We start from the raw sequence: 12,533 nt of genomic DNA on the forward strand, positions 1-12,533 counted from the left end.
TTACACAATTTAAGAAATGGTAGTAAGTGACAAAATTATTTCTTGTGGTCGAGCGGTAAGGACGTATTTCACTCAAAAATAAAAACCGTTAACAAATACAAAGAAGGCTTATTATAAATAATTAAAAAAACAAAAATAAATATTTTCCACACCGTTATTATTAAATTTTGAGACTGAAATTTTATTTTTTTCCCTATTGAATCGACAAAGTGGACGTAGATTAAAACGTACCGCTTTTCCCTTGTACCAATAACCTTTGCTAAGTTCTATATCTTCTGGTGACGTCACAGGCTCAAACTCATTTCTTTCTTCCTCGTCATAGATATAGTCCGACACAATACCATGATAATCTGGATACAATCCCTATAGCATCAAAAATACTTTAAAACTCATGAAACTCATGAATTTAAAACCCTCTATATATAGCTATATAACCCTCTATATTTATCTTAGCACATAATAACAAATTTATATATAAAAGATGAAAACACTTTATAATATTATATTATAATCGAAAATATCAAGTAATACATGAATATAATTGTGAAACGTAGCAAGTAAGTCTATTACATTATTACTGGTTTACCAAGAAATAACTTTAATTAAATATAATACGTTTATATAATATTCAGTGCAGACAATAATAAACTTTCGTAGATCAGGTGCAACCTATTAAAATCCATTTAATCAATGTTAGCGTAATGAAGAAATATATCCAATACTAGAAATACTTAAAAGATTGATGATCTAAAAATTAAACATTAAAATTGTTTTGATATTATTGTTTGCACATCATTATCAGATGTCATAAGTCGATAATGTTCGCAGCCTACGAATAAATCGTTAAAAAAAATGCTATATAAATAACAATACCTCAGTAAATTAATCAATCAACTCACCGTGATGATCGAATATAAGTTAGGATACGTAAGTGCTGGGAATGAAGGTCTTAACTTAGCTTGCACTCCGCACTGAGCTGGGGGAAGTCGGAATAGATAGATTCTATTTAATATACATTTTTAATTCTGTATGTGAACACAAAAGAGTTATAACTAATAACATCATCCATATACATTGACAATTTGGTATGAATAAAATTAGATGACCATATATCATTATCATCAATATTATCATTACTATTATCGTCATCACTATCATCATTAGCATCATCACTTTCATTAATTTATTATAATTATATTTATTATATTATTTATATTATTATTATTATTATTAATATTAATATAATTAATTATTATTATTGCTGTTTTTATTAGTATTATTAATATTATTGCTATTATCAAAAAATATACAAGTATCATCAATATTAAGTTAACATTATTAATTTGAAAATATATCTGAGATCTGAACATACCAAGACGTTTGATATTTGGGGCATGATTTGTTCTGTTCACATAGTCATAGCGTAATCCGTCCAAGGCTATCACAAGTAGAGGTTTTCGTGTATAGCTAAAAAGAAGATGAGAACATTGACAACAAACTATTGCATTAAATTTAAGAAAAGGTCTACATCTACAGTACTGAAAGATACGGAGTAGAGTTCAAGAATGTGGCTTTAGCTCTTATATTTTTGTTCTTGTTGGAGCATTGCTATACTGATACCCATTTGCAAAAGCGACAAAGTAACTGACATGAGAGGTATCTATGATCTGTTGATTTATGTGTGTGTCACCACACATTATAGTCACAAGCCTGTAGTATTTTTACCATCTACCTTGAATAGGATGTAAAAATTAAAAACAAAATGCCTTCCTTTGACGTCCCTGCTCCTCTCATAACTGCTACTTCACAGAAAATTTAATAGGCCTATCAATATTGTTTTTGCTGTTTTACTTACCCTGTCGGTTGGCACCTGAATGAGCAAGAATCGCCATAAGTTTTTGCAAAAGCACCAGTATAGCCGGAGTCTGTAATGAAGAAGATATTCAAAAATGAAATGAAAACAGTGATATTGGTTAAAATATTTATAGGCACATAACACGTTTACTGTCACTGTAGGCTTATACATAATTTTAAAAACTATATAGGTCTATAACCTTATTAATATTTAACTAAAAAACAGTATATTCTTTTAGTAAAACCTCTAAGAATTGATCGTAATAAATACATCAAAATCTAATTTAATTTGCCATTTCAAATAGATATTCTACCTATATTTTATGTGCTTTTATGATTACATATTAAATTTCTCCCAGCGGCCTTACTGTAGACTTGGGATTGAAATCATATAGATTACACACTAAAGACATAGGCCTAAAGCATAATTAATGATAAAAGTTAGGTGTGTTTAATTTCTTTCAGTAAATTCATTTTTAAAGGAGCATACATTTATTATTACCTATTTTAAGGACAAACTGCAATTTAAATTACTTGTGGTGGCATTGAAGTACATAGGCCTACATTAAATAGCTCCTTGGTATCTAAAGAAAATTGTCCACAAATCCATCAAGACAACTTCTCTCTAGTACAAAGCTCCTTCTCATACATTTTAAAGTTTCAACCGAATCACATGGAGAATGGGCCTTTCAACACGCAGTGTCCCAAGACTACCAAAGGATGCAGTGAATTGCACATCACTTGAACAGTTTAAAAATCAAAAGTCAACTTTTAATTAATTAATTATTATTATTATTATTATTATTATTATTATTATTATTATTATCATTATCATTATTATCATTATCATTATCATTATTATCATTATCATTATTATTATTATTATTATTATTATTATTATTATCATCATTATCATTATTATTATCCTATTTCTAAAGCCAACATAAGCTCTTAAATTCGTCCAATTTTGAAAACGACGTCTTAAGTTAAGCACGAAATTATTTAACAGATGTTTATATAGGTTGTAAGTAATATAGATCAATTCCAAATTTTGTTAATTGATATCATTATATAGTGTAGTTATCCACTCGTCATGGTTTATTGAAGTCAAACCTTTTTTCCCGAGACCAACTCCGAGACCAATAGCAAAAACAATCACAAGAATAATAGCAATCACCTGTAAGAACACGAAGCAGCCGTTAAAATATAGGCATAGAACGTAAATATATTTTAAGTCGACTTAAAGAATTAACATTTGTTTTGCAAGATAAACAGTGAGTGATATCCCGAAAACTGATTTGTGCGACCAGGCTTCTCTACAAGACTCTATAGAATCATTTGGATATATGTTTATATATATGTTTAGCTGCATGCTAGCTGGTAAGGCTTGGTTCACACTAGAGCAATAGCGTACGCAATCAACGCCCTAAAGGTGCCTTCACACCGAATCCAAATTTTCGGATCCGAAAGCCTAACAAACCGATAAGAAAATCGAATCAGCGTGTGAAAATAGGGACGCTGGCGTTCAGTGCATCAGAAACGCGGTTCTAATTAGGTTCGGGTCTGGTGTGAATGCAGCTAGGGAAAAGGTTTTGCTTGCGTTTGCAATAACGCGTAAAAATTGTTGATGTAGTGTGAACCAACCTAAGAATCAAGCATTTTGAAGAACATTATAATATGTCCACCAAAAGAAAGAATTATTTGGAAGAATATGTATTTAAAACTTTAAGAATCGAACCGTTTATTACGTCAACATTTTTTGGCTGCTGAAAAGTTGCTATAAATAACCATGGAAAAAGTGCATTAATATATATATATATATATCTGTCTCTTATACACATCTTAACTGACATGAGAGGTATCTATGATCTGTTGATTTATGTGTGTGTCACCACACATTATAGTCACAAGCCTGTAGTATTTTTACCATCTACCTTGAATAGGATGTAAAAATTAAAAACAAAATGCCTTCCTTTGACGTCCCTGCTCCTCTCATAACTGCTACTTCACAGAAAATTTAATAGGCCTATAAAATTACCCTATCGGGATTACTTTACCACCAGAGCAGGTGTTTTCCTATACTGTACATAAGTTACTGTCTTGTGACTGTAGTTTACTATAATTCATTCAGTATTACAGTTACGAGATACCTTGCGAAAAATTATCATAATATTAATAAGTACTTGTATATTTATACAATTATTTTTATAAATCCCTGGTAAAACCACATTTGGCAGTGACGAGCAAATTTTGAGTGGAAAAATGAGCGTCAGTGGGTTTTCCGGCTCTTATGGTTTTAGAGAGTTTGTATACACAAATCAACAATTGATGTTGGTAGTATACGGGCTTACAGGAAATATATGCCAGATAATAAACGGCATATTTAAACAATAAGCTGGCAATGGAAATAGTTGATTTGGTCAGGCACTGTAAATATTCACGAAACTGACTAAGCCTACCGACAATATGGGATTAAGAGCTGATACCATATTCACTTTTACAAATTTCCAAGATAATGAATAGAGTATAGCAACATGATTTTTGAGGCTTGAATTACTCAACAGACAAGAGTATCATGCCAGATACAAATACTTGTTAGGTGGTCGAGTTATGAATAAACAAAAAATCTGTGTCTCATTGAGAAATTACAAAGTTATTTGATAATTTAAATGTATAATAAAATGTTTTAAAAATATCTCTTGAAGGTTTTCATGGAAAGTAGGGCCTATCAATTAAAATTTGGTTTAATAAACTTTCGGTTCACCATGTGTAAAAATATGGTATGGTGTGGTATATTTTGAGGTAAAACCAATGTTTTGTTTTAATTCGATGTTTTTAGTGTTTCCTAGATAGTACATGCCTATAACGGACGAGTATAATCCTATAACGTAATATATTTATTAAACTGTAGCGGCACATAATAATTTGGTGCGTTCAATATATAAAAGAGAGAAAGAAAAACAACTAAAATAACTAATTAAGTTTAAAACCGATTATACAATAAGAGTATAATTATAGTACTGTAGAGGTGTTTTAACAAAATCAACTAAATCAAAAAAGCAACAGTAAAATATAATTACAAGTACGGTTGTACTGTAATAATACTAATTGATAAATAAAAGGATTTATATTACACATAGGAAATAGTTCGCCATTGACATTACATTTTCGTGAGCTTGATACAGCACACTGTGCAGTGGGAAAAAAAACAAGTTTTCCTAATCTCGAAAGCTCCGATGAGGGCAGTATAATAGAGGCAGTAGAGTTAAAAAGGATCTATTAATCAATCAATTATTAATCAATCAGCCCACAGTTTCTAGAGCTCATCGTGAGGGCAGTATAATAGAGGCAGTAGTATCTAAAGAAATATCTATTAATTCAACTATTAATTAATCAGCCTCATGAGGGCAGTATAATAGAGGTAGTAGTATTTCTACAGCTCCTCATTAGAGCTAAAAACTCCTCCTGATCTACCATTATAGTGACTGGCTGTGTAATGAACGTGTACGCAAAACTTAATTAGTTTTACTCACCACAACGATTCTTTTCGCCGTCAAACATTCACAATCGTCACATGTGGAAGAGCTACCCTGAAAAATAAAAATATTGTGGTGGAATTACTGAACAAAAAACAATTAGGCATATTATAATACCGTAGCAACTGCATGTACTATTATGTCAAAGATCAATAGCAACGAATGTATATATCGTCTACATTTTATAATTTTATTATTCAACTGTTACTGGTTAGAAAATGTGTTGTGAAAATCGGTTACTGTAATATACCATGTGGATATCAACAATTCAGTCTGTTATTAACATTAAATACAGACATAGTACTGTATACTCTAAGTGTCTGTTTATATGCCAAGACCTTCTACCAGATCTGCCTTCGACATAACATAGGCCTTCTTTATTATTAAAATCAAAGATCGTGCATAGAATAAAGACTTGTTTGTACTATAATGAACAATCGATAAGCGATAAATACAAGGATCATAAAAGTAAACAAAAACCAACATTCCAACACCAAAAAGGACTACAGTAATGCGAGTCGTCAACGCCTGATTGCATTTGAAATTACTGCGCTGAGGTTCAAAAGCAAACTGGATTGGTTGAATTATTACTCAAATTGTATATTATGTAAACACATTTCAGGTCAGGCCTTTTGTATGAACATCATCACTGCTGTATGCACAGCAAGTCATAACAGTTTGTTTAAATATTGCATCTGTTTATATTTCATAGCACACATAGACCTACCCTCTTATTTTGTGGGAATATGGACATCTTCTGTCTTTCTGAACGACCACGGCGTCGTGAACATTTTTATTATTTAATATAAGGTATTACAATGAATGGGTACAGTGTAATAACAGTTGTTTGCTCTAAAAAATAACGACCATATAAAAAAAAAACACCTACAATTCGTAATTTCATATAGCTCTATAATCATGCATACAAAGTACATCTACGTATAATATAATGACATATTATGGATGCAAAACAATGGCGAAGTAACATAACGTACTGTAAGCAAACTATTCCCAAGTGTCCACTGAGGATCGTAAGACAGAAAGTACATGTTATACTGACGCTGCGATCAAAGTTGACGCGCATAAATAATATAAGCCAACAACACTATAAATTCTCTACATGAAACACACCTTTTAGGGTAATGAACTTTTAACATTGTTTTCACCGACTAAAATAATCCAATGCCGTAACGCTGTTATTCCAAATGGGTCGCGAACTAAATGTGGGTCGGGAAAGAAATGGTTTGGATCGCTAATATGGCAATATAAATGTATATATACTGTCTCTTATACACATCTAGATGTGTATAAGAGACAGGTATAATAGAGGNNNNTGCTCTGTCTCTTATACACATCTAGATGTGTATAAGAGACAGTATATATATATATATATATATAGTAGGATTTTTCTTGTAGATTTAGACTTTTTATTTGGATTGGGGTTTTTTTACGAACACCAGTTATTGATTTCTTTCAGGTCGTTAGAAGTGCAGATTCGATTTTCAATGGAGAATCATGAAGCCATTTTACGTTCTGCTTTCACGCATTCAGAAAAGATGGTCAGGGTATCAATATAGAGTAACGTCATCATGGCACACGTGGAAATAAACGGTTGAAGTATCACTCAAAATATCATTTCTTGATGATATGCATCCCATGCATTTTGATATATGAGGTTAGGTCGCCAACTTTACCAGGGGTTACTCCAGCAAAACAACAAATGAATATCAACGTACATAACGAGTCATCGCACACAATACAAGCCTACAAAATAACGACGTAGAAGAATGCGATCAACTAACTTGGTATGGTGAACGTGTATTAAACTCTGTAATTTACAATTTTTTACAGATGTAATGTATCCACTGTTTACAATAATGTGTTTACCGTATGCCCCTTTTTGCACAGTACATCATAATGCCATTCCAGTGAAATCGGTTAACGTTTAACTCAAATACTTTGAAGGCCTATAACCCGATAACCGGTAGGCCTACTATGTGGGTGTGAAAGGTCATTATATGCAGTCAATGATGAATTTGAATTGGACATTAAAAAGCCTGCGAGTCTATTAGTTATCGAACTTAACCGTTCGTATTTTATAGTTTGAATCATTGTATTACACTGCAAGTTTTAAAATTATTTTTATCGGGGTTTTAATCAAATAATACAATAATAATAATAGTAATAATAATAATAATAATAATAGTCGAGTCCGCCAAAGTCGACTCTGTTTAAGTCGAAAATTCGCGTCAGTCGAATTTTTGAAAAAGGTTCCAATTTTTTCCTATGTATTACTGTGTAAATTGTTTGTTTAATTCGAATTTTTAAGTCGAATTTAATATAATATATCGACGAAAATTTCCGGTCCGGATAGGCCGATTTTAAAGTAATTTCAACCACACAAGTCGAAGTTCCAAATTTTTTAGCGCACGTGGGAAAATACACAGCCGTGGGAAAATACAAAGTTCAATCCTTGTTGAACGGCACCAAGTTAGCCAAGTCAAAACTAACATCTCAGACAGCGCGATGTGGAACTTGTCATATGTTGCAGTCTACTCTCACAATACAGACACCCCTCCGGACCGGCTCCAATGTTCAGTTTGTCATCCAATTCAGTTTATAGAACTTGTATTGAACCCATTTTCAACAAGATTTTTGTAGCCTGGGACTAGCTATTAATTTAATTAATTTATCAAAGCCCTGGATTCTTTTGACTAGGCCTAGCCTAGCCTACGCAAATTCAACACATTATTCAATAATACGTACAGTACCTGTTGTTTTTGCTGTACTGCTCAGCAAATTTAATTATTACCAATAAAATTGATACGATTTTTATATTGTATTTGCGTGCATTTCTTTAGGTCTGATTATGTTTTTCCAAGCACACATTCTTCGTTGGGTAATGCTGGTCGGCAATCTAGTTGTAAACAGAATAGGTCGCGCCCCCAAAAACTCTGCCTGCCCGCCAATTGGTCCATTTTTCGTGGGGTGTTTTGCACTAGACATGTGCTTCGGCTGTAATGACGTCAGATCGCCCAAAGTTTCATAGTGCGTGACAGTAAACAAGCTCGGTTTAGTCAAGAATGTTTTGTTAAACAAATTTATAAAACAAAGCAAAAAACAAATAAGAAACTCTCATGGTATTAATTTAGAGTCAAATCTAAATAAACCTAACAAATTAGATTTTATTCTCTACAAATTTCCTCCGTAATAAAATTAGCAACTTTGCAATTTACACTGACGAATCTAACGAATTTGAATTAGACGTCTACTAAAAAGAGTAACCAGTAGGAACTTGCTTTGTCGAGTTCCGTCTTTATTTCAGGTTGATTCCGAATGGTTTTTAAGGATTAAAATCAAGAATATACACTAATTAAAACATTGGAATGCGTACCTAAATTTCACTTCATAATTAACCAACAAAACGTCTACTGGCGTGTCATGTTAATCAACGGATAATCTCTATGGCAATGCGAGTACAGCTAAGCAGCGTGACCACTGCTTGGGTATTTACCCAAGATCTTGGGTATTTTGACTTGGTCTTGGGTTCTTGGGTATTCCGTTCAAATCCTTGGGTATTTTATTTTTACTAAGAAAATTAAATATTTTTGTCATAGAGGAAGAATTAAGAAGTAACAAAGTACTGTATATTTCAGTCCATTCAAGTAAGCAAAACTCAACGAAGTGCACTTAACATTGTTAATTGACTGTTGATTGCTATAAACATGGGTTCAGATTTGTTTATTTGTGATTTGCGTTGCCATAGATCTTACCTAATTAATGCATTACATAATAAAACTTGATCACTGATCTACTGATAACACTGGCCGACTGAGGGCGTATTTTTCTATCCGTATTATCACCTCATGAATATTAATTTTAATAATTAACACAAACAATTACAATAACAAATTGGTTTATAAATTGAACTAAACGGGAAAATATACATGCGAAAAACACGTATTTTTCAAATTTTAATGCATTTTCAGGAAGCTTGGGTAATTTTGGGCAATTTTTGCTGAATCTTGGGTAATTAATTGGGTATATCAAAAATTGTGAGTGGTCACCCTGCAGCTAAGCGTCTCGTTCTCACAGCGTGTGGTGTACAACAAGATACAAGATACAAGTCAACTTTATTGTCAAAATAATACATTCTGAGATATTTGTTGTACATGACATAGAATCGTTCATAAACATATAGAGTGTTAAATAAAGATTTCTTAGAAAATAAAAATTTTTGATTAAATAGATTACAAGCGATGTACAATGCTGAATTTTTAAAACGGTTTGTGGATATTTTGTTTTGTTTATGTCTAACCCTTCCCGATCTATTTATGATAATGTCTGAAAATAATGGATGGGATGAATGATGATGATAATGATGGTGTGCTTGTCGTTAAACGATGTCTATTTAACTATCGTCTGGTTTTTCCAGTGAGTGTTACCGTCCTGAATTGGACAAATCGTCCGAGATTCGGAATAGGGAGTTCATGTTTTCAGGAAAGTATTTTATTAAAAGACGAATAGGAATGATTTTGGGACTTAAAAAATGTTCGGTTTTGCGTGAAATTCGATTTTGTGGGCAGTGAACACATAGTATTGTTCTATGTTAATATTTTTTTTTTTTTTTTTTTTTGGTTTTTTTTCGAAAAATTGCAAGTCGAAATCTATATAACTCGATGTTTTAATGCCAGTCCCATTAGATTCGAGTCCCATTAGATTCGACTTAGGCGGAGTCGACTGTAATTCAAAAATAGGCCCTAGGCTATATAAGGCTAGTACGTATTCCTCTCTTTATATCAATTAATCAGTCACTATAGATATTGTCTTTTATAGCAGATATCGAGCAAAAATCTACGTAGGTTATTATAGTATACTTTCGCGACCTTCCGTGATGAGGCTGTAAATAGATAGTTTACAATTAGCTGCGACAATAGAGGGCGAAGCTCAGTTGGATCGTTAGGAAATTTGGGTATTTTGAGTTTTGCATTCATTAAAAAATTTGAATTATTTTGAGTTATTTTTACTCAAATATATATATTTCTTTTAATATACAACTTTGACTGCCAAACCTCAGGTATTTCACAAGCATACGGTTGACTGTAAATACAGTCTCATGCTGGATAAATAACAAAATGATGATGACAATATGCATGACATTACCCAAACCTATCCACCCCTAATATGAGAATGTTTATTAGGCTATAGTTCCTAAAGTTATCTAATAATATGGAGCTGAATCACAATTTATAGGACTACTGTAGTCGGAGATATATGTCTCCCTCTACACCCCCTCCAGACCAGAGTATTCTGTGGTCCCATATTAACAAATGAATTTTATCTTTATTATTTTAATTAGAGATCAAAGCTGCTAAAAACCATGGAAACCCGGTCAAAGAAATGGCCTTTACTTGGACGGAGACCTTTAACTATGAATCGAAATTAATGCCGATGAATGTTGATATTGATAAACCTGGAAAATGTTCAAATGCCATAAGGCCTCTGCACGGTCGAGACAATTGCAACGCGTTCTCATTATAACCAGATATCTCCATTAACATTTCGTATGATGTACAGGCTGACTAAACAGTGAGATCATATCAACAAGTATCATAATACGCAATGAAGCGGGATTATATAGAGATGATGCATTGTAGTAATGTCGCATGTTTTCAGTTGGCGTCCAATCAATGCTTTGAAGTTGCTGAGAGTCCCACTGCATTTAATTTAATTGGAGAGGGTAGATTATTTAGAGAAATGGGGCTCTAAAAGATCTTTCCGTCGTAAGACAGAGGATATCTGAGCTTGCATATTGGCCTAGAACTATAAACATAGTCCTATGCCAATTTCATTGTTGACTAGCGTTCAACGCACATACTGTATTCCATGCAACATGTTTCTAAAACACATTTCTTTCTATTATATTGAAAATCAAACATCAAATGAAAAATATCAAATTAATATGATCCTTACTAATTACGGTACTGTATGTTCATTGCAGGCCTACTTACCCCTGATGCATAATATTTTTCACTACCTTTGGTCGGATACGTAGGAGCAGCGTCGATAGCATCAAGATCAACACCCTATAGTAGATGAGAAAAATCTGTAATTATATTAGGCTTCAGCTGTCCATCCATCTACGGTCTTCTCTTCAATTGTGATGTTGATACTGATTGTGATAATAATAGTGGTGATGATTTTCTTCGTACTTTGAAATTATTTAGTTAATTTTGTTGGTGATGCAACATGAGCAAAAAAAAATTCTATATTTCTGACAATTATGATAATGAAATACCGTAAAACCTCGAATTGAAGCCCTGTATAATTATGATTGATTTGATGATATTTGTGTTGTCGATTGCGGTGATGGTGGTACGGTAGTGGTGGTGATGATGATAAGAAGAGATTAACACCATCGACCGCATAATGAGCTGAGCGTTTGGCTAATTGGTATGGTCCCTGCCTCTTGCACGCCAAGGCCTGTGTTCGATACTCGGCTCTGCATCGAGTATTGAATTCGAGTCTTTCATAATAAAAAAACGCACAGCTCCTCGAATAACCCTCTCAGGAGAGTTCGGCGAGTTAAGGACCACATATGTATCAGTCTGTATCCGTTTGATGTTGTAGAGTAAGTGGGGTGGTTGGCGCCGAGCTATGGCAGCCGCGGGTCCCCGGGGACACAGCCCGAATTTCCCAGTGTGTAGGCATACATATAAAAGGACAAATAAAGAATCATTATTATTAAGCGCACAGGCTTATGATTTAATGTAAAATTACGGTACATATATATATATAATGTTCGTATCCTATATGTTAGTATTTTTTATTACAATGCAGATGAGTCATACAAACAATAACTGAACCACGCCTTTACAAAGCAATACGTTCAAAACGTCAATACATCCTACCATTGTCATAATAAAGTTCACCTCGAGCATTTAGCGTAAAAATAGAGTGCAATATATTTGCATTAAGAAATTAAACATTCAGCATAGTTTCATTTTGTAACCTTTGAATATCTTTTGCTCTGTGTAGAAAATAATTATATATCATAATACTAATAGAGGGTGCCACATCAGGGACCCTATTAATAAATAAATAAATTAAAATAATCTGATGCGTTAGAAACTAATCTCATTT

At 32.9% G+C, this 12,533-nt stretch overlaps 1 protein-coding gene across 2 annotated transcripts in view; it reads right to left on the reverse strand.

The window, feature by feature from the left end:
* Positions 1 to 12,533, reverse strand: part of LOC117111825 (venom phosphodiesterase 2-like) — a 39,850-nt gene that overhangs the window by 17,290 nt on the left and 10,027 nt on the right. For both annotated transcript variants that reach the window (XM_033254809.1, XM_033254808.1), the window contains exons 2-8: positions 11,402 to 11,476; positions 5,388 to 5,444; positions 2,968 to 3,031; positions 1,856 to 1,925; positions 1,373 to 1,467; positions 900 to 976; positions 232 to 363 (exon numbers count right to left, since the gene is read on the reverse strand). In XM_033254809.1, the coding sequence (XP_033110700.1) occupies positions 232 to 363; positions 900 to 976; positions 1,373 to 1,467; positions 1,856 to 1,925; positions 2,968 to 3,031; positions 5,388 to 5,444; positions 11,402 to 11,476 (570 nt within the window). The remainder of the gene's footprint in view (positions 1 to 231; positions 364 to 899; positions 977 to 1,372; positions 1,468 to 1,855; positions 1,926 to 2,967; positions 3,032 to 5,387; positions 5,445 to 11,401; positions 11,477 to 12,533) is intronic.

The sequence above is a fragment of the Anneissia japonica genome, unplaced genomic scaffold, assembly GCF_011630105.1.
Source record: "Anneissia japonica isolate Jap-2015-1 unplaced genomic scaffold, ASM1163010v1 scaffold1203_len951721_cov167, whole genome shotgun sequence".
In the NCBI taxonomy this organism is placed as follows: domain Eukaryota; kingdom Metazoa; phylum Echinodermata; class Crinoidea; order Comatulida; family Comatulidae; genus Anneissia; species Anneissia japonica.